The 21,941-nt window shown below is 46.0% G+C and overlaps 1 protein-coding gene across 4 annotated transcripts in view; it reads right to left on the reverse strand.

Moving 5' to 3' along the window:
• Positions 1 to 21,941, reverse strand: part of frmd4a (FERM domain containing 4A) — a 734,343-nt gene that overhangs the window by 454,948 nt on the left and 257,454 nt on the right. The window contains exon 1 of one of the 4 annotated variants that reach the window (XM_038811945.1): positions 16,199 to 16,461. The exons of the other annotated variants lie outside the window; for them this stretch is intronic. Coding sequence (XP_038667873.1) covers positions 16,199 to 16,264 — 66 coding nt within the window. The 5' untranslated portion in view covers positions 16,265 to 16,461. Of the gene's footprint in view, positions 1 to 16,198; positions 16,462 to 21,941 lie in introns of those variants that run through there. 4 annotated transcript variants of the gene reach the window in all.

The following is a 21,941-nucleotide window of genomic DNA, read 5'->3' on the forward strand; positions in this document are numbered from 1 at the left end:
ACGGCCTCACCACTCTTTGCATAAAAAACCCACCTCTGACCTCTGTCCTATATCTATTACCCCTCAATTTAAGGCTATGTCCCCTCGTGCTAGCCACCTCCATCCGCGGGAGAAGGCTCTCACGGTCCACCCTATCTAACCCTCTGATCATTTTGTATGCCTCTATTAAGTCACCTCTTAACCTTCTTCTCTCTAACGAAAACAACCTCAAGTCCATCAGCCTTTCCTCATAAGATTTTCCCTCCATACCAGGCAACATCCTGGTAAATCTCCTCTGCACCCGTTCCAAAGCTTCCACGTCCTTCCTATAATGAGGCGACCAGAACTGTACGCAATACTCCAAATGCGGCCGTACTAGAGTTTTGTACAACTGCAACATGACCTCATGGCTCCGGAACTCAATCCCTCTACCAATAAAGGCCAACACACCATAGGCCTTCTTCACAACCCTATCAACCTGGGTGGCAACTTTCAGGGATCTATGTACATGGACACCGAGATCCCTCTGCTCATCCACACTACCAAGAATTTTACCATTAGCCAAATATTCCTTATTCCTGTTATTCTTTCCAAAGTGAATCACCTCACACTTCTCCACATTAAACTCCATTTGCCACCTCTCAGCCCAGCTCTGCAGCTTATCTATGTCCCTCTGTAACCTGCAACATCCTTCCGCACTGTCTACAACTCCACCGACTTTAGTGTCGTCTGCAAATTTACTCACCCATCCTTCTGTGCCCTCCTCTAGGTCATTTATAAAAATGACAAACAGTAACGGCCCCAGAACAGATCCTTGTGGTACGCCACTCGTAACTGAACTCCATTCTGAACATTTCCCATCAACCACCACTCTCTGTCTTCTTTCAACTAGCCAATTTCTGATCCAGGAATAGAGTGCCCCCACGGCACAGGCCCGCCCGCCAATCGGTGGGCCCCGATCGCGGGCCAGGCCACCGTGGGGGCACCTCCCGGAGCCAGATCCCCCCCGAGGACCCCGGAGACCACCCGCGCCGCCAAGTCCCGCCGGTAAGTACCTACTCTAATTTACGCCGGCAGGACCAGCCGAAAATGGGCAGCCACTCGGCCCAACGCGGGCCGGAGAATCGCCGGGGGGGGGGGGGGGGGGGGGGGGGGCGCTGTTAGCAGCCGCCGACCGCGATTCCTGCCCCCGCCAAACCCCGGCGCCGGAGTATTCAGCAGTTGGGGGGGGGGGGGGATTCACGCCCCCCCCCTCCCCCCCCCCCCCCCGGCGATTCTCCGACCCGGTGGGTGGTCGGAGAATCCCATCCAAGTAATTCCATCATTCCGAGATCCTGGAAAAGCGTATGTTAGAATAAGAAACAGCACGATGAGTTTCAGTGTGGTGGCACATTAGCGAGGGGTATTAATGGCTTAGAAGGGGAAGAAAGTGGGAAGGAATACACGTCAATCCAATATTGATGGAATAGAGAAATCTAAGAGAGCGAAAGGGAAGTGAAGAGGTGGCTAGAGCTGAGAAACAGGATTGGTAATCATGCCATCCTGTTTTTTTTATCCTGTCCGAGATTACGAAAATGCTGGCAAAATATTCTAATTTTGGTCGATCTTGGGGCTTTTTAGGGAGTTTGTGTTGTAAGGGGGAAGGAAAAGTTTTGCACACTTGCAGATGACCGGGAGGCAGAGTTGTCAACAAAGTAAAAGCAAGGTTAAAAACAGCGACAGCTGATGGAGTAAAGGTGAAGCTATGAAAGGTAAATGTTTGTTAGACTAATGAGAGTACTAAACCATTCAGGGACAAATCATAGTCGTTACGTTAACGAGCCTTAAACGAGTTCAGGGAGAACAGGTTATGAGTTTGAGAGACTGAGGAAACCCTTTCTCTGTGTCTATAATAATTAGAGATCAAGTTTCAAATACTCCATTGAAGAATGTGGCCATTGGGAGAGGGGATAGCTGGAGCTACGCTGAAATCATCCAATCCGAAAGAAAATTGATAAAATAATGTCGAGCAAAATCGTCAGTCAAACGATAAGCAGATGAGGATGTTGGTGAAAGGGAAAGTATGTGTGTGTGTGTGGGGCGAGGGTTATTGTGATAAACTTTAATGGCATCTCCTAATAGTTCATTAACGTAAGACATACGTGGCCTCAATGAGTTTCTCTTCCCCCAACCCTGCACTAAATGTTTTTAACATTATAGAGCAGAGGGGACAAGGCGTACACTTGGTCACTTTGCCATCAATCATGGTCCACACCAGGAATTCAGGCTTATTGAAGTCAATGGGACTGAACATCAGGTTTTCTTTTACGCAAGCGAACGTGTGCACTTTTACGAAGTGTAATCCCACCAGCTCCGCGAACCATGTCCGATTTCACCCCCTGATTGAACTAATTGCCTAAAATGATTCACACTCGAAATTAGGAAACAATTCATTGAGCAAAGGGAATGGAATTCTCTTTCGCAAACAGCTGGCTCAATTGATCATTTTAATTCTCAGATTGATATATTTTTGTTAATCAAAGATATTAAGGGATTTGGGACAAAGGTGAGTAGATGGATTTCTGTAACAGATTGGCCAGGGTTTCACAGAATGACAGAACAAACTCGACTAGTTAAATGACGTGGAGATGCCGGCGTTGGACTGGGGTGGGCACAGAAAGAAGTCTTTAACCTGGTGTTGTAAGACTTCTTACGGTGGTATAATGACCTCCTCCTGTTCCTATGTTCCTATGTTTAGGAGGGGCAAAGATGGGTCATTTAATGAAATGCTTTACACTATTCACAACAATGAAATGTATTAAAAATATCAATGCATTTCTGCATTAAAAAAACAAATCCAGAAGCGCGATAGGATTTGGCAGTCAACTGCAAAATGTCAAGTATCACCCCCACCTCCTCTCCTGACTCCCATCACACTGGAGTTTAAAGACTCCAACAAAATGTCTGGCTTTGCCTTTCATTATCTGGTGTGTGCACAGCAGCCATTTGTACCCTCGTAACTCAGAGGCAGAAGGAATTGAAGGATAAATTGGGAAACGTTTGAGTGAAAATAAATAAGCTGTGACCAATTTTGTAAACGTGAACAGATCACAATGCAAATCATTTCCGACTGAGGGAATCGCAATTTGTTTTTCGCAGAATAATCACACAACTCAACCTTTCACAACCTTTGTCACATTGTCAAAACTTACTGAATCTTCATCCATAATTGAGACATTATGCAAAGCCAACATTCAGTCACCATAAAATATATACAGAGTTGTGCAGCCACAGTGGGAGCACATACAGCAACTCGGCCAACACCAACCCTCGGTTTTATGGAAGTATGTGAAAATCGCTGAAAGTCAGTGGGTGGAGCTGGTAGCTTTGCTGAAACGTGGGCAGCGTGGGTGAACTGTCCGTTATCACAATGCCTGATGTTCCACCCCACAGACAGAGACGGGCAGGAAAATCAGGACCAATGTAGAAGGGGCGGCAGATTTTGTTTTTTTTTGTCAATCGTTCATTCTTGGGAAGTTTGCGTCACTGGCTAGGACAGCATTTATTGAGTCGCTGGCTAGGACAGCATTTATTGCTCATCCCCAATCACCCTTGCAAAGGTGCGGGTGAGCTGCCTTCTTAAACCCCTGTATGTAGTCCATGTGGTGTAGATACACCCACAGCGCTATCAGGGAGGGCGCTCCAGGATCTTGACCCAGTGACAACAAAGGAACAGCGATATATTTCCAAGTCAGGGTGACTTGGGGGGAATCCTCCAGGTGGTGGGGTTTGTGACATTATGTAGAATGTCTAGTATATAAAGGGTTAAAATCACCTCTAGATGGAGCTGGGAACAGACCTATAAAAAGGACCAACTCTCAGCCTTCTGGGAGAGTGTAGAGCAGAGTGTAGGAAAGTGAAGAGTACAATTTAAGCCAGAGTGCACAAGACAAATATTAGTACAGTGTAGATTGTAGTTGAATAGATTATTGCTTGCTATAGGGGTAAGTGGTCGAGCTGTATATTAAGTAGTGTAATAAATGTTAGCTTTGTTATTGAACTTTGCTTGTGTGATCTTTGTGAACACCACAACATCCATCCTGAGTAACTAAAACACAAAGAACACCACAGGGTTCCCAGGTATCTGCTGCTCTTGTCCTTCGAGATGGTAGTGGACGTGGGTTTGGAAGGTGCTGCCTAAGGAACCTTGGGGAGTTGCTGCAGTGCATCTTGTAGATGGTACACACAGCTGCCACTGTGCTTCGGTGGTAAAGGGAGTGAATGTTTAAAGTGGTGGATGGAGTGCCAATCAGGTGGACTTCTTTGTCCTGGATGGTGTCCAACTTTTTGAGTGTTTTTGGAGCTGCGCTCATCCAGGCAAGTGGAGAGTACATCCTGACTTGTGTCTTGTAGGTGGTGGACAGGCTTTTTTTGGGGGGAGGGGGGGGCGGAGGGGAGTGGTCAGGAGGTGCGTTACTCAGAAGTTAAAAGTTTCACAAAGTGAATATTCACTACAAACAAAGGCTGACGTTTGTTCTGTTGGGTTGAAGCAAGAAACTGCTTCCTATCTACAAAGTTTAATTGCCAGTCTTTCAAACGTTCTACCACATCCCTCACAATTGATAACTGAAATAATGGAACAAGGCAATAGTCTCAAATGGGCCGAATATGTGGAATTCTGTGTGCGGAATTCTGTGCTGCATTTCTGTCATTCATAGCATTGGCCAGTAAAACATAATGACAAGTCAACAGTAAAGTGAAAAGATCAGTGACAGGTTTTGGGAACGATCATATAAACGTCTGCCCTCAAAATGATCGGTAGGAAACATAAATACAGGGAAAAGCCATTCAGCCTTTTTGACTCACAACAAGAAGTAGATTCTGTTTTATAATTCGAACCAGCTTTAAAAAAAGAACTTTCTTGTCTGAAACCCACCTCCTTGTAATTTCAAATGGATCGGGAATGGATCCAATCGTCTTTTGTGGCTCTTCAATGAAATCAGTAATTTCACGTTGCCAACAATATTTTTTCAATTCACTTTCGGGGACGTGGGCGTCGCTGGCTGGGTCAGCATGTACTGCCCATCCCGAGTTGCCCTTGAGAAGGTGGAGATTAGCTGCCTGCTTGATTCGCCGCAGTTCTTGTGGAGTAGATACACCCAACAGTGCCAACAATTGCAACTTGTGAGTTTGCAAGCGTCTTAATTCTAAAAGGCTCTTACTTCAATGCAGGAGTTCTCAACATGTAGGAAGCTATACTTAAAATTTCCCACATAAACCATGAGCTGTTAAAAAATTATGAGGGTTAAATTGGAAAGCCCCCAAAATAAGGCATGGGGGTTTGGGTGCGTGATCACCTCCACCATCTCCCTCCCCATTGAATGTAACGGATCGTGGATCAAGCCAATGGTAACCATACTATTGACCGGCTGCACCATCAGCAGGGGAGCCAATGCTGTCACTTGTTGCCAATTTTTAACATAGAACATACAGTGCAGAAGGAGGCCATTCGGCCCATCGAGTCTGCACCGACCCACTTAAGCCCTCACTTCCACCCTATCCCTGTAACCCAATAACCCCATCTAACCTTTTTTGGTCACGAAGGGCAATTTATCATGGCCAATCCACCTAATCTGCACGTCTTTGGACTGTGGGAGGAAACCGGAGCACGCGGAGGAAACCCACGCAGACACGGGGAGAACGTGCAGACTCCGCACAGACAGTGATCCAGCGGGGAATCGAACCTGGGACCCTGGCGCTGTGAAGCCACAGTGCTATCCACTTGTGCTACCGTGCTGCCCAGATGAGTTGAGGGCACAAAATAAAACCGTGGTATGATGTTATTGCTGTTACTGAGACATGGTTGAGCTAGGGGCAGGATTGGCAGCTCAATATTCCAGGATGTAGGGTCTTCAGCTGAGACAGGGAAGGAGGTAAAAAAAAGAGGGGGTGTCACAATTTTGATCAGGGAATCAATTACAGCAGTACGGAGGGATGATGTCTAGGAAGGCTCTTCAAATGAAGCCTTATGGATAGAACTTGGAGCAATTATATTGCAGGGAGTGTTCCATAGGCCCACTAACTGTCCGAGAGAAATGGAAGAGCAGAAATCCAGCCCGCATCTACCAAGGGAGCGGTGTTTGGAGGTGCTGAGATTATTTGAAAGGTTGCTGTTCAACGAAGAACAATGCTGACCACAGGAAAGCAGGTACCGAGGTACCGAGGTTTTCTAACACTTCACTAGAGATCTGGGAAGAGTCAAGTGGAAATGTTTCACCTATTTGTCCTTCCTCGCAAGTGAATCATTCAGATTTTCAATGCAGAGGCATCATAGGTTTGAGCATCCCTGAAAGATTAACTCTCGAGGGGGGGGGGGGTCTCTTTTCAAGGCTATTCCTCAACTCCTTCCTCATCACTGAGACCTCAAAGGCAGTGGTACTACTTTCTGGTTGAAGGACTCCTTTTCAAATGTATTAGCAATCATCAACCCAACTCAATCTAAATGATATTACCATATAATGTACATGGCAGGAGAGTGCTGCATGTAAGGAGTGTTTCATCGAACCACAGAATAGAATCCCTGTAGTGCAGAAGGAGGCCATTCAGCCCATCAGGTTTGCACCAACTATCTGAAAGAGCGCCCTACCTAAGGTCAGGCCCCCACCCGATCCCCGCAACACAACCTAACTTTTTGGACGCTAAGGGGAAATTTATCATAGCCAATCCACCGAACAGCACAATGCAGCTCGGTAGCATTGTGGATAGCACAATTGCTTCACAGCTCCAGGGTCCCAGGTTCGATTCCGGCTTGGGTCACTGTCTGTGCGGAATCTGCACATCCTCCCCGTGTGTGCGTGGGTTTCCTCCGGGTGTTCCGGTTTCCTCCCACAGTCCAAAGATGTGCAGGTTAGGTGGATTGGCCATGATAAATTGCCCTTAGTGACCAAAATTGCCCTTAGTGTTGGGTGGGGTTACTGAGTTATGGGGATAGGGTGGAAGTGTTAACCTTGGGTAGGGTGCTCTTTCCAAGGGCCGGTGCAGACTCGATGGGCCGAATGGCCTCCTTCTGCACTGTAAATTCTATGAAATTCTATGAACCTGCACATCTTTGGACTGTGGGAGGAAACCGGAGCACCCGGAGGAAACCCACGCAGACACGAGGAGAACGTGCAGACTCCGCACAGACAGTGACCCAGCGGGCATCGAACCCGCTTCCCTGGCGCTGTGAGGCAGCAGTGCTAACCACTGTGCCACCATGCCACCCTTTCCATATTGCTTTTAAGAAAGCAACTGTTCTCTCTGCTGCTCCAGTACTGGATCTCGAGTGCTTCCCTCCTGGGTGAGATGACACCAATTTATATTTATACAGTGCCTTATACGTAATAAATCCTTCCAGAGACCTTATACAATAATATAATCAAACAAAACAAAATAAAACCGAGCCCATTACATGCTACACAGGTGGAGGTTTACCTATTTGTTAACATGCTTTCCAGTACAGAGTGTTTAAATCCCATTCCAGGGCACTCCAGTACAGTACTGAGGGAGTGCTGTACTGTCAGAGGAGGTGTTAAGCCAAGGCCCTCTGTCAGGGTGAGCGTAAAAGACCCCATGGCACGGAATTCCACTCCCGACTTGCACTTCCATATTATGTTTTTTCTGGAAAGTTGCTCTGGAATGCCAGGACTCTGCGGACTCCCTCGAGGATCCCTATCGCTCTGAGGCCAGGTACCAGCCAGGGCTTCTTCTTATCACCATTTCTAATTGTTTAAAAAATGTATTGATTGAGGGGATGTGGGCATCGTTGGCTGGCTCAGCATTTATTGCCCACCCCAAAATGCCCTTGATAGGACCTGAATGCTTACGCATCACTCTTGGGTTTTGATAATATCAGAGGGGTTGATTCCCAGTGGGTCAGAATGCAGGGTGTCGGGATTGAAAGCACTAGCAACAGCGCCGCTCCCGATAGCTCCGGGGAAATACTCAGGGAGTCCGGTAATAATAGCTTCATTGAGAATCTGGAGGCAGTTTCGGCAACACTTCGGATTGGGGGCAGGGTCAAGGGAAATGCCGATTCGGGGGAACCACAGATTTGAGCCAGGGAGGTGGGATGGAAATTTTCGGAAATGGGAGGAGAAGGGGATTAAGACGCTAAAAGATTTATTTCTTAGGGGTCGGTTTGCAGGATTGAAGGAGCTGGAAGCGAAGTATGGGCTGGAGCAGGGGGAAGTGTTCAGATACATGCAGGTTCGGGATTTTGCCAGAAAGGAGATACAGAGCTTCCCAGAGGAACCGGCCTCCACATTGCTGGAGGGGGTACTGACGACAGGGGGACTGCAGGGGGAGAAGCAGTTTACGGAGCTATTTTGGAAGAGGATAAGGCACCACTGGAAGTGATCAAAGCAAAGTGGGAGGAAGAATTGGGAGAGGATATAGAGGAGGGGGTCTGGTGTGAGGTGCTCCGGAGAGTGAATGCCTCCACCTCGTGTGCGAGGTTGGGGCTGACACAGTTGAAGGTGGGACAGAGCAGACCTCACGAGGGTGAGGATAAGCCGATTCTTTGAAGGAATAGAAGATGGGTGTGAGCTTTGCTGGGGGTGGCGGGGAGGGGGGGCGGGGGGGGGGGGGGGGGCGCTAATCACGTTCATATGTTTTGGTCCTGTCCAAAGCTTGGGGAGTACTGGAAGGAGGTGTTTAGGGTAATTTCCAAGGTGGTGCGTGTGAAGCTGGACCCGGGCCCCCGGGAGGCCATATTCGGGGTGTCGGACCAGCCAGGGTTAGAAACGGGTGCGGAGGCAGATGTTGGAGCCTTCGCCTCGTCGATTGCCCAAAGGCGGATCCTGCTGGGATGGAGAGCAGCCTCTCCACCCTGTGCCCTGGCGTGGCGGGGTGACCTGCTGGAATTCTTGACTCTTGAGAAGGTTATGTTTGAACTGAGGGGAAGGAAGAAGGGGTTCTACAATTCATGGGTGTTATTCATTATGCACTTTCAAGAACTGGATAACATCGAACATTAGTTGGGGGGGATGGGTGGGAGGGTTGGGGGGAGGGGGGGCTGTGTGTATTGTTATGGGAGAGATGTTTTCAGAACCCCAAAATGTATCATGGAGTTCAGCCACCTTTAATGGATTGTTGCTTTTGAAGCACACGGCTTGTTCCCCAGGTGTAGTATTACAATTATGAACATTTGGTTTTTAAAACAAAACAATGTTTATTCCATGAACTCAAATTAACCTTTAAAATAAACATTGAATCTCTTAACACCCCTTACTTCAAAGGTAACCCCGAAAATAATACAACACTACCCAATCCTGCAAACTGTTCCTTTACACATCCAAAAGACTTAACAAATCCTTCAAAAAGAAGCACATTGGATTTATATTCAATACTGAGACCTTTTTGCAATTCCGATTTCACCAAAAGATTAAGAGATAGTCCTCCATGGCAGAGATCACCAGCAATGCAGCTCACAGCCACACCCAAGCTTTCTTCAAACTGAAACTAAAACTCCCAAAAAGCAAAAGTGAGCTCAGCTCCCCCCTGTGACCCTCCCCCCTTCAGTAATATGATCAGCCTCATTTCTTAAAGGTACATTTCTTAAACATCCAATTTGTGTATTAAGGGCGACTATGGGCGATCCCTGATTCATTTTTGTTATTTGTTTGTGTGAACATGCGGGCTGATGTTTGGGGTTTGGTGCGAGGATGGGATCGTTGTTATTGTTATGCGGATTGACATATTTGTTACTGATTATTGTTTATTGTTGGTGGGAGTAAATTTGGGAGAAAATGTGAGGAAGGAGAAAAATATATATTTTTTAAAAGTTTTGATAATTTCTTAGGGGGTGGCCTGTCACAATTTGATCATGGCTTTCCTCTGTTTGTAACCTACGGACTTGCCTATATCGTTCGACAGTCTGATGACGTTCTTGACGTACATTGTGCCTCAGTTGGCGGACACTTTGATCACAGACTAATTAAGGCCCAATTTTAGCTCACTCCAAACCTATTTTCACTCAGAGTTAAAATCAGGTCCCAAATCATTTTCATAACCTCAGCAATAGCTGGTCGAGCGTAATTCCTGGAGGGTGCACGTCATTCATTTTTCCTTCCTCTCCAGTCTTTCAAACTGGGCTATGTCAAATTCCATCTGCTCATTTATATAATTAATTAATTCTAGAATTTCTGAACTCTCTCATCCCCCAGTTTGGTATCACCTGTGAATTTTATCCGTTCACACTGCCTTTCAAACTCATATAAATGAGAAACAGCAGCGGTCCTAACACTGACCTTCGATACACTCCACTCTGTCCCTTCCTACCCTGATGTAACTGCTCCAACACTCCCCTCTGTCCCTTCCTACCCTGACGTAACCGCTCCAACAAGAATCTATTATGTTCTCCCCTTCGCCCAATTTGCGATCCATTTCCTGCATCCCTACAGCGTTGCATTTCGCAAATAACCTTTTGTTTGGAAGTTTATCAAATGTTATCTGGCAGCCTCAGCTGTGTCTTTGACCTCTTATTCTATGAATGAATTAATACACACTAACGATCGATTAGAATTTACAATTTCTGCAACGCAAATTGTTTTGCTTCATCACCTCCCTCTCTGTGTCCCATCTTGTTTAATGAAACACTTGTTCATGCTGTCACTCTATCTGCCGTGTAGCGTACATGTTCACACTGCCATTACTGAAATATACACGATTCATAACTCTCCCAACGGCACACAGAGGTCAGCTCAGGAGGAGGTCATTCAGCCTATCGAGTTCCGTGCCAGCTCTTTCGAAGAACAACCCAGTCGATTCCACTCCCTGCTCTTTCCCCATATCTCTGCAATCTTTACTCTTTCGAGTATTTATCCAATTCACTTTCTGAAAGCTACACTTGACTCTTATTTCCAACCGACCATCAGACAGAGCATTCCAAATCCCAAACATCTGTTACATAGAATCCCTTGTGCAGAAGGAGGCCGTTCGGCCCATCTTGGTTTAACACCTCCTCTGACAGTATAGCACTCCCCGACCCTTCGAAAGACCACCCTACTGAGGCCCAATCCTCCACCTTCTCCCTGTAACCCCTCACAACATTGGACATTTAGGGGACAATTTAGCTTGGCATTAAAAAGATTTCTTGTGAACACCTCCGATTCTTTTGCCAATCACCTGAAATCTAACATGTTCTGATAATCGACCGTAAACCATTGGAAACAGTTTCTCTTTAGTTACTTTATGTAAATTTGTTCATGATTTTAATCATCTCTTGGCCTTCTCTGTTCCAAGGAGAACAATCCTAGCTTCTCCAATCTACTCATTTAACTGCAGCCCCTCATCCCTGGAGTCATTCTAGTCAATCCATTCTGCATTTTCTTCAAAGACTTTACATCCTTCCTGAAGCATGACTGTGGGCAGCATGGTTAGCGCTGCTGCCTCAGGGCGCTGAGGACCCGGGTTCGATCCCAGCCCCGGGTCACTGTCCGTGTGAAGTTTGCACATTTTCCCCGTGTCTGCGTGGGCCTCACCCCCACAACTCAAAGATGTGCAGGTTAGGTGGATTGGTCACGTTAAATTGTCCCTTCATTGGGAAAAAAAAGCGCTGCCAATCCACCTCGTCTGAGAAACTGCAGGTTTAACCATGAGAGTTCTGGACTGGTCGAGTCATATTGCTGACAGGGTCAATTAGACTGAAGAGGCACTGTCTGTGCGGAGTCTGCACGTTCTTCCTGTGTCTGCCTCCGGGTGCTCCGGTTTCCTCCCACAAGTCCCGAAAGACGTGCTGTTCGGTGAATTGGACATTCTGAATTCTCCCTCTGTGTACCCGAACAGGCACCGGAATGTGGTGACTAGGGGCTTTTCACAGTAACTTCATTGCAGTGTTAGCCTACTTGTGACAATAATAAAGATTGTTATTGTTAATTATTATGATTATTGAATTGAAGTCACAGGATAAAATGTATTTTAAAGATAGCTGAGAGACTGGCAGCTTTGCTGTTGAACTTACTGCAGAGAGCTTGGGGACATTTGCTTTGCCGAAGTTCATAAGTTCATAAGATATGAACAACCACGGTAGCATGGTGGTTAGCATAAATGCTTCACAGCTCCAGGGTCCCAGGTTCGATTCCCGGCTGGGTCACTGTCTGTGTGGAGTCTGCACGTCCTCCCCCTGTGTGCGTGGGTTTCCTCCAGGTGCTCTGGTTTCCTCCCACAGTCCAAAGATGTGCAGGTTAGGTGGATTGGCCAGGCTAAATTGCCCTTAGTGTCCTAAAAAGTAAGGTTTGGGGGGGGGGGGGTTTACGGGTATAGGGTGGATACGTGGGTTTGAGTAGGGTGATCATTGCTCGGCACAACATCGAGGGCCGAAGGGCCTGTTCTGTGCTGTACTGTTCTATATCTTCTATATCTATATGGGAGCAGAATTAGGCCATTTGGCCCATCGAGTCTGCTCAGCCATTGGATCATGGCTGATCCCATCCAGGCCTCAATGCCACCGTCCTGCCCGTTCTCCATAACCCTTCAACCCATTACCAATTAAACATCTGTCTAACTCCTCCTTAAATTTACTCACTGTCCCAGCATCTACCGCACCCTGGGGCAGCGAATTCCACAGATTCACAACCCTTTGGGAGAAGTAGTTTCTCCTCATCTCTGTTTTAAAGTTGCTACCTCTTATCCTAAGACTATGACCCCTCGTTCTAGAATGCCCCACAAGAGGAAGCATCCGCTCCACGTCTACTTTATCCATACCCTTTATCATCTTATAAACCTCAGTTTGATCTCCCCTCATTCTTCTAAACTCCAGAGAATCGGCCTAAACTCTTCAATCTCTCTTCATACGACAATCCCCTCATCTCTAGAATCAACCTAGTGAACCTCCTCTGAACTGCCTCCAATCCCACTACATCTTTCCTCAAATAAGGGGACCAAAACCGTGCACAATACTCCAGGTGGGGTCTCACCAATGCCTTGTAGAGTTGCAACAACACTTCCTTACCTTTGTACTCTGTTCCTTTACCTATAAATGCCAATATTCCATTCACTTTCTTTCTTATCAGCCGCACATTCTGCACAAACCTGCATGTTCGTTTTCTGTGACTCATGCACGAGGACGCCCAGATCCCTCTGCAATGGAGCACCCCGGAGTCTCGCCCCATTTCGATAATAAGTTGCCTTTCCATTTCTCCGACCAAAATGCATGACCGAACATTTATCCACGTTAAACTCCATCTGCCACAGTTTGGCCCACTCTCCTACCCTCTCTATATCCATTTGGAAGGTTCTTATTTCCTCATTGCAACTTACTGTCCCACCTACTTTTGTGTCATCTGCGCATTTGGCTCTAGAACATTCTATCACTGTATCCAAGTCGTTAATATAGAGTGTAAATAGTTGGGGCCTAAGGATCGAACCCCACTAGTTACATCTTGCCATCCAGAGAAAGACCCATTTATCCCAACTCTCTGTCTTCTGTCCATCAGCCAGTCTCCTATCCAAGCGAATAATTTACCCCTAATCCCATGTGATCTAACCTGGTAAATTAGCCTTCTGTGCGGCACCTTATCAAACGCCTTCCAGAAGTCCAGATATACTACATCTACAGGATCCCCATTATCCACTTTGCTTGTTACATCTTTGAAGAACTCTAGCAAATTAGTCAAACAAGAATTGCCCTTCATAAAACCAAGCAGACTCTGATGGAGAGCACGTTGGCTTTCAGAATGAGCTGATAGTAAGTCCTTGACAATTGATTCCCACAATTTTCCAAGAACAGATGTCAAACAAACTGGTCTGTAATTTCCCACATTCAGCCTCCCTCCCTTTTTGAATAGGGGCATGGCGTTAGCGTTTTTTCCAGTCCACTGGAACCTTTCCCGTCTCCAGGGAATTTTGGAATATTATAACCAATGAATCCACTATCTCCGCGGCCACTTCCTTTAACACCCTAGGTTGGAGGCCATCCGGTCCTGGGGACTTGTCCACCCTCAATCCCAACAGTTTGTTGAGTCCCGTTTCCCTGTTGATGTTGACTGTTCCTGAATAAACTCATGGGAATATAAACTTGGGCTCAGTCTCTTGTATTCTGTGTTCATTTAGAATAATATGTTTATTTTTTGTTTAAAATCGAAACTGTTGCCTGTCATTCCTGCAAAGACTTTAAGGCAAGGTTTTCCCATGGACCTTGGGACCCTGACATTAGGGATCCCAAGCCCACACTCGATGGGAGTGAGACTGGTTCGGAGGTGTTCCTGGATTTGATCTCCTGACTAGGCAGCTCCACTCTCGCCGCCCTGTCTGGACTCCTGGTGCTGCCACTGCTCTGGCTAATCAGGGAGGTGAGTGCTGCTGAAGCCGGTTGGTGATCGTGGTGGTGTCTCAAAATGGACGTGGCCCCTGGGAAGAATATTAGTATGAGATTTCAGAGGTGCCAGGCCGGCGAGGAACGCCTGGCTGCCGGAGACCTCCCTGCAAGCAGCCCCTCCTTGGTAACTGGAGCCTCTGGCTCTAAGGCCCCTCCAGCCCTGCCACAGGGAAGCTGCCTTTGTTGAGCTGGAGGAAATGTCAGTGACCCTCCCTACTCCTAAACGGGACCTTTAATCTGCCAATCGTTTGTCTGACTTCATTCAGAACACTACCAATGCAGTTACCATCCTGCCCCGGGAAACCTTTCTGATCGCTGAATGGATTGGGGAGCTGCGCTATGGAAATTTAGCCCTTTGTGTTTCAATTGCCAGAACGTTTTCTGGTGACTTCACTCGACAATCACTGATGAATAATTGATCATTGAAATTCGACACACTGTATATATTACACAATATCTTTCACATGAATACAGTCGAATGCTTCTGTTGGTGGTATGACGGCCATTAATGGTTAATAAATATTGTATGCTCACAGCGAGAAAAAACATTTATCATGTACAAAAGCCACGTTTCTGAGCCATCAAAGGTCTTCATTCGTAGGTGGTGAAGTCAAATGGTTATAAAACCACTTAACTAACAGGGGCTGTCACTACGACAGCCGATGCCTTGTACCATCGAACTAAAAGAGGATTTCTCAACCAAGAGATTTACTAAGAGTAAACACAAATCGCACAGTGCTCATTGCAATAAATACAATAGCAAATCTATTGCTCTGAAATGGTGAACAATGTTTTATTCATTCAGACCATTGAGAAGACAGCTGCTATTTACACTCTCAGTAATGAATGACTCTATACTCTTACCAACATTCATTATCCAAAGTCAGGAAATCAAGGATCAACGACTAATTTAACCAAATTAATTGAGTTTATTTCTGCGAAAAAATATGTTGACCCGTAAACTGAACTGTATAATGTAAATTTGCCGTTGTACTTGCACCATTTGGACCTGTTGTACCCTGAAGTATGTGCCACCCACTTTATTTCCATAAACCAATAGTTCCCAACATGCGTTTACCCCTGATGCACACACATATTAAATTGCATCATTAATAATGAATTGCTAAATCTATTTTATGGGGGATAATACTCCACAGTTCACCAACGCTGGGGAAATATTAATTTATTCTGCAGATAAATCTGAATATTAATAGTTGGAGCAAATTAACGTTTTTCTTGATTAGACACAAGGCAATGTTTGCTTGATGGATTTTCGATTGGTTCCAGTTCCCCCACTTTTACTGGAGTGCTGAAGATTGCAGGGCTACAGCCTGTGAAGGGGTGTCCTGCACTGTCCGGTGCTGATAGTGTGAAGCAGTAGGGGAAACCTGCTGCATCCGCCATTTCACTATTTTGTACTTAAAGACCAGCATTGTGATGTTTTTCCATTCGAGCATGGGCTATGAGCATCTTTAGCAGGGCCAGCATTTATTACTCGGCCCTAACTGCCCCTGAGTGGGGGGTGGTGAGTCCCCTTCTTGAACCACGGAGGTACCTGCATACATACCATTGAGTCGCCAATTAATGGCCTATCGCAGTGAGTAGGAACTGATTAATTCCTAAGCAACTCCCTTAAAATAGTTTTGTGAAAATGAAATTCTCAGACTGCAAGGATTGTCACGTTCACAACACAGCAGTGCTGGATCATAGTGTTCTAAAACGCGTCGACCATCTACACCAATACTGATCTTCAGAAACTTCAAGACTTTCCAACACTCTTAACAGAGCATTCCTTATAGACTTCGCTCAGAATTACTGACTGTCGCTCCAGGTTTTAAACACACCATTCACTTTTCTAAACAGGATAAAGTACACAGTACTTACAAACACATCCATGAGAAGATGTTCCACCTTAACTTCCAGATCTTCCAGTTTCGCGGACAGAGTCATGGTGATGCTACAAAGGGTCCAGATTTCTGCCCTTCTGCGTTATTCCCAGAGAGGACCCAGAAGCCTATTCCACATCCAAAACCGGTCAGGAACAACCGTGCAATTGTTGTCACCTGCTGCCCAAGCTCTACAGGCAAAAATTGCAACGGAATATCTCTTCAAACCTTTGCTCAGAGTGGCTGGGGAGCCACCTTACACGAGGCACTTTAACTGACACCCAGTGAGTTGTACAAGAGGCTGCGGCAGCCTGTGAGAATGGAGAAAAAGGCCACTCATTAACAGTGATATTTATGGGAGCAGTTCATTCTCAACTCTGAACTTCGTTCTGTTCAGAGCTGACCTTTTGGAGATGGCTGTCCACAGTGAGGTGCATTGTACAACGTCCAACAGCCTTGCAGAATCTGGCTGCTACAACTGTAAGACCTTGAGTATTTGCACGGGCAGTCTATCAATAGCTCATTGTGCCGGTTGTTAAACTCTCCTCTATTAACATGGGGCTAAGAAAGGCCAGCAGCTTATACAAAACAAGAAAATGCCATGAATATAGCGAACTGTATTGGCCAAACGCACTGTGAGGAGCCTCTATATCTATTTTCGCTGTCAAATTTTAGGACATTATTATATTTTTTGCTCACAGTTATTCCGAAACAGACAAGACAGTGAAAATGGTCTCAGGCACGAAGACATTGATGTGTAGAATTTTAATGATGAGACTGAATTTTACTTACTTCAACCACCTGACACTCAACCAGCTGGATCAAACAATCTGAATACTGTTTTTTCAGGCAAGGCAGAATACACAAGATGCCCAGACAATGTGTCAATCATCGAGAAAAAGCAATGAAAGTGGACTGAACAAAGAAAATGAGAATTCTATGAAGAGTTAGCCATTGGGAGTGAGGAATATAGTCAAAGCTTTCTTCTTATTTCATTCTATTAAAATTCAGATACAACTGATTTTTAAATATCAGTTGTCGGGCCATTGTTACTTGCCTTTAATTCAGCGATGCAGATTGCAGAGAGCAGCACTCTTCATGATTCTGCTCCGAAGGGAGTGGACGAATGCAGGGCTGGATTCTCACAGGGTCGGGAAGTCTCCGCAGACCTTCACAGAGAGTGGGTGACCCTCGTTTGGTGGAAATCCCAATATCTGTTCAGTATGGGTGGCAGACCTCCTTCCCGAAAGGATATTAGTGCCCCATATGGGTTTTTACAATTGATAACCACGTTCAGATGTTGGCTCCTGCTATAGTGCCACTTACGCAGAATTGCATCGAATTTTACAGAACAGAAACACGCCATTTTACTCACTGGTTCCCTGTTAGTGTTTATGCTGCAAATGAACACCCCAATTCATCTGACCCTTCACCTTTGCAATCCTTTCTCTTTCATGCTCTCGCCTAGCTTCCCCTGAAAGGCATCTTTGCTCTTCACCGTAAATATTCCCGCTGAGTTCCTCGTTCTCAAACTCTCTGGATAAAGAAGTTTCTCCTGAATTCTTTATCAGGTTCATTGATGACAGTCTTGTAGTTGACGTCTTCCCCACAAATGCAAACAGCTTCTCTTCATTCACCCTACTGATCCTCTTCATAACTTCAAATATTTCTATCTGGTGACTTCTTGGTCCTCTCTTTTCCAGAGAAGAGTCTCGGCCTCTCCAGTCTTTCCTGACTGCTGTACCCTCACCGTTCTGGTACCATCCTTGTAAACTTTTTTTTCCAGCAATTTTCCCTTCACTGCGCCATCCTTTTTGTAAAATGGCAACCTGAACTGTACACAGGATCCCAAGTGTGATATAATCAAGGTTCTATATAATCTGGAAGTGTTTATGTTCTTAGAGAGCCAAGCAACACAAGGCAACGTTTAAACTCAAGGTAAAAACACATTCACTGTATTTTTGTTTTTCAATATTCTACAAGTGGTCAATTCCCAAAACAAGGGGAATAGGGCACTGGGTTAATTTCAGGGGTCAGAAAGCTGATGGAATATCTTTCAGTGGGAAGAGGGAGGAGAGGTGGAAGAAACTAGCTCAGAATGCCTGAGTGGGATGGAGGCTACAAAGAGAAACATGTGAAAACACTAAAATGATTTCAAAATGCAGATGATTGAAGGTTTGGGGCGAAGGTTATGCGGACAGGTGGCAGAGTGAAGAGTTGCTTCTCTATTTCCATAGTTTCTGGGCGACTTTCCTGGCTTTGAAAGAAAAATTAAACTGGAAGATTCTAGAACAAGGGCTGGTTTAGCACAGTAGGCTAAACAGCTGGCTGGTAATGCAGAACAAGGCCAGCAGCGCGGGTTCAATTCCCGTACCAGCCTCCCCAAACAGGCGGCGGAATGTGATGACTAGGGGCTTTTCACAGTAACTTCATTGAAGCCTACTTGTGACAAGCGATTATTATTATTAAAATATTGGTGAGAAGCAGATTATAAAAGAGAAAGAGAGAGGGAGAAAGTGAGAGAGAGCTGAGAAAAACAAATTCAACTTTAGGACATACACGTTGATGGAGTTCACAGAACATACAGGGAAAGGAGAATTTACAGTGCTGAAGGAGGCCATTTGGCCCATCGAGTCTGCACCAGTCCTTGGAAAGGGCTTCCCACTTAAGGCCATGCCTCCACCCTATCCCCGTAACTCAGTAACCCCACCTAACCTTTTTGGACACTAGGGGCAATTTATCATGGCCAATCCACCCAACCTGCACGTCTTTGGACTGTGTGAGGAAACCGGAGCACCCGGAGGAAACCCACGCAGACACGGGAGGAAAGTGCAGACTCCGCGCAGACAGTCACCCGAGGCTGGAATTGAACCTGGGTCCCTGGAGCCGTGAGGCAGCAGTGCTAACCACTGTGCTGCCCCATGGAACTTGGAAACACATTGGGAAACTGAGAGTGGTGATGGACAGGGGGATGAGTGGGACAGTGGCTGGCACATTGGAATGTTTGTACTTGGGGAGTGACTGGCATGAGGTAAGCCAGTGAATTTGAAGAGTGGAGTGCTTCAAGAAGTCTGCGATTGTCCTACCTTCCCAGAGTGTTATCTTTCTCATCCAGAGGGAAAGGGAACGGAGCAAACCAGGACTAGAAAAAGGAAACACACCAGGACCCTGCGACAGCCTGGGGGAGTGGGAGAACGCACGGAAAATACACAAAGTTAGAAAGGAAAACACACCACAAAGCAAGAAATAGAAGATTGCCTGCAAACACGATGAATGTCTGCCAACATCATCGGAGTGCCCAAGGCACCTACTGACATTGAGCTCTGTGACCCTAACAAATGCCATTTCCACTGGCACGATTGACAAAAGCACCATCTCACAGATTGTGAATTACTGCATTGAATAAATGAGTTTAAATGTGATGGACGTCCGGTTTGTTTAATAAATGTAATCACATTTATTTTAATGCCTCATTGCGCTTATTGTTACTAACGAGATATATTCAATCCATTTGTGACAAAAAACAAATTTATTTGTTGGAAAACTGTTCTGCTTATTTTCACTAACCAACTCCGGCACAATTTACAAAGTTACAACATGCGTAACTCGAGTTTTATGAAACTCGATACGGGTCTTGTGGTGAATTCTTGATCCGGTCTGGAATAGACCTTCTGCACTGTGAATTCTATGATCAATGATCTAGGTCTGGTTAGAAAACCTGAACCCCTTCCACACACTGGCCCAAAAGTCAAGAACAGCCAAGAGGGACATCTTGGAGACAACATTTGATTTTTGTTTTCCGTAATGCAGTGGCAAAATGCTCGCTGGTAACCGTTCAGCATTTCTGGCCCCCTGTGTGTTAAACTTTTGTTTTAAGATGTAATGTCACCCCGGAGAAAAATATTTCAATTTAAAGTCCCCTCTTCAGTAAGGCTGAAGAAAAAGGTACTCTTATTTGACAGGGCAGATTTCAATTGGTGCATGTCTGAAGTTAACTTTTGGAACACCTTCAAAGGGATGAAAATAATTCCCCCACCTTCCAAAACCCTAACATTTCCTTTGGAAACAAAAATAGCACGAACCATCTTTAACAACAAGCACAATTTCTATTTATATATGTCTATCTGCACCCGTAATACTGTAAAATATACTTCACAGGAACACCGTTTGACACCGTGTCACAGAGGGAGACATTAGGGCAGGTCAAAGAGGTAGATTGTGAAAGGAGCAGCTTTAAGGAGAGAAAGAGGCAGAAGGATTTGGAGAGAAGATTCTGAGTCCCAGGAAATCGAAGGCACCACAGATGGTGTCAAGGGGTCAGAACTGAGTACACATATCTCGGAGCGTTCTGTGCCAGGAGATTACAGAGGTAGGGGTGAGACGAGGTGGTGGAGGGATTTGAGAAGAAGGGTCCGGATTTAAAGTACAGGTGTCTGCTCAACCAGGTACCACAGCAGGCACAGCGATGATGGGTGACCGGGACGTGGAGCATGTTACAACCCTGAAAATGATCAAATGGCTGGGCCTACAATATTGTAGCTTCATCTCCATTGTGCTTCGATACATCATCTCTCAGAAAGCAGAATAATGGAATTAGCCCCAATGTTATTTGTGACCATCAGTAAAATGTGATGGTGAAATTCAATAAAATGAAGCAATCACACTTCATCAAAAGGTGCCCCTTTCCATATCACTGAATCATAACAGCACAGAAGGGATTTATTCTGCCTGTTGCCTCCTGAAGATCAAATTGTGTAGTCCCCATTCCCCCCCCACCCTCTCCCCACATTTGGGGCCTCACGGTAGCATGGTGGTTAGCATCAATGCTTCACAGCTCCAGGGTCCCAGGTTCGATTCCTGGCTGGGTCACTGTCTGTGTGGAGTCTGCACGTCCTCCCCGTGTGTGCGTGGGTTTCCTCCGGGTGCTCCGGTTTCCTCCCACAGTCCAAAGATGTGCGGGTTAGGTGGATTGGCCATGCTAAATTGCCCATAGTGTAAGGTTAATGGGGGGATTGTTGGGTTACGGGTATACGGGTTACGTGGGTTTAAGTGGGGTGATCATTGCTCGGCACAACATCGAGGGCCGAAGGGCCTGTTCTGTGCTGTACTGTTCTATGTTCTATCCCTGCATGTTCCTCTGTTTCAGAAATTTAAAAAAATTTAGAAAAATATAGAAATATTTGCCGCACAGAAGACCTCTCTGCCCAGTGTGTCTGTACCAGCCAGAAAATGTGTTCCCAGGGCAGCACGGTGGCGCAGTGGGTTAGCCCTGCTGCCTCACGGCTCCAAGGACCCAGGTTCGAACCCCGGCCCTGGGTCACTGTCCGTGTGGAGTTTGCACATTCTCCCCGTGCGTGCGTGGGTTTCGCCCCCACAAACCAAAGATGTGCAGGGTATGTGGATTGGCCACGCTAAATTGCCCCTTAATTGGAAAAAATTAATTGGGTACTCTAAATTCATAAAAGAAAAAAGAAAAAAAAATGTGTTCCCAGCCAGTACCTTTCCAGGTACTCAGTCCATAGCCCTGGCAGTTACAGCACTTTAGGTAGGGCAGCACGGTAGCACAGCGGTTAGCACAGTTGCTTCACAGCTCTAGGGTCCCATGTTCGATTCCCGGCTTGGGTCGCTGTTTGCGCGGAGTCTGCACGTTCTCCCGTGTCTGCGTGGGTTTCCTCCGGATGCTCCGGTTTCCTCCCACAGCCCAAAGATGTGCGGGTTAGGTGGATTGGCCATGATAAATT

The sequence above is a fragment of the Scyliorhinus canicula genome, chromosome 11 (genome assembly GCF_902713615.1).
Source record: "Scyliorhinus canicula chromosome 11, sScyCan1.1, whole genome shotgun sequence".
In the NCBI taxonomy this organism is placed as follows: Eukaryota; Metazoa; Chordata; class Chondrichthyes; order Carcharhiniformes; family Scyliorhinidae; genus Scyliorhinus; species Scyliorhinus canicula.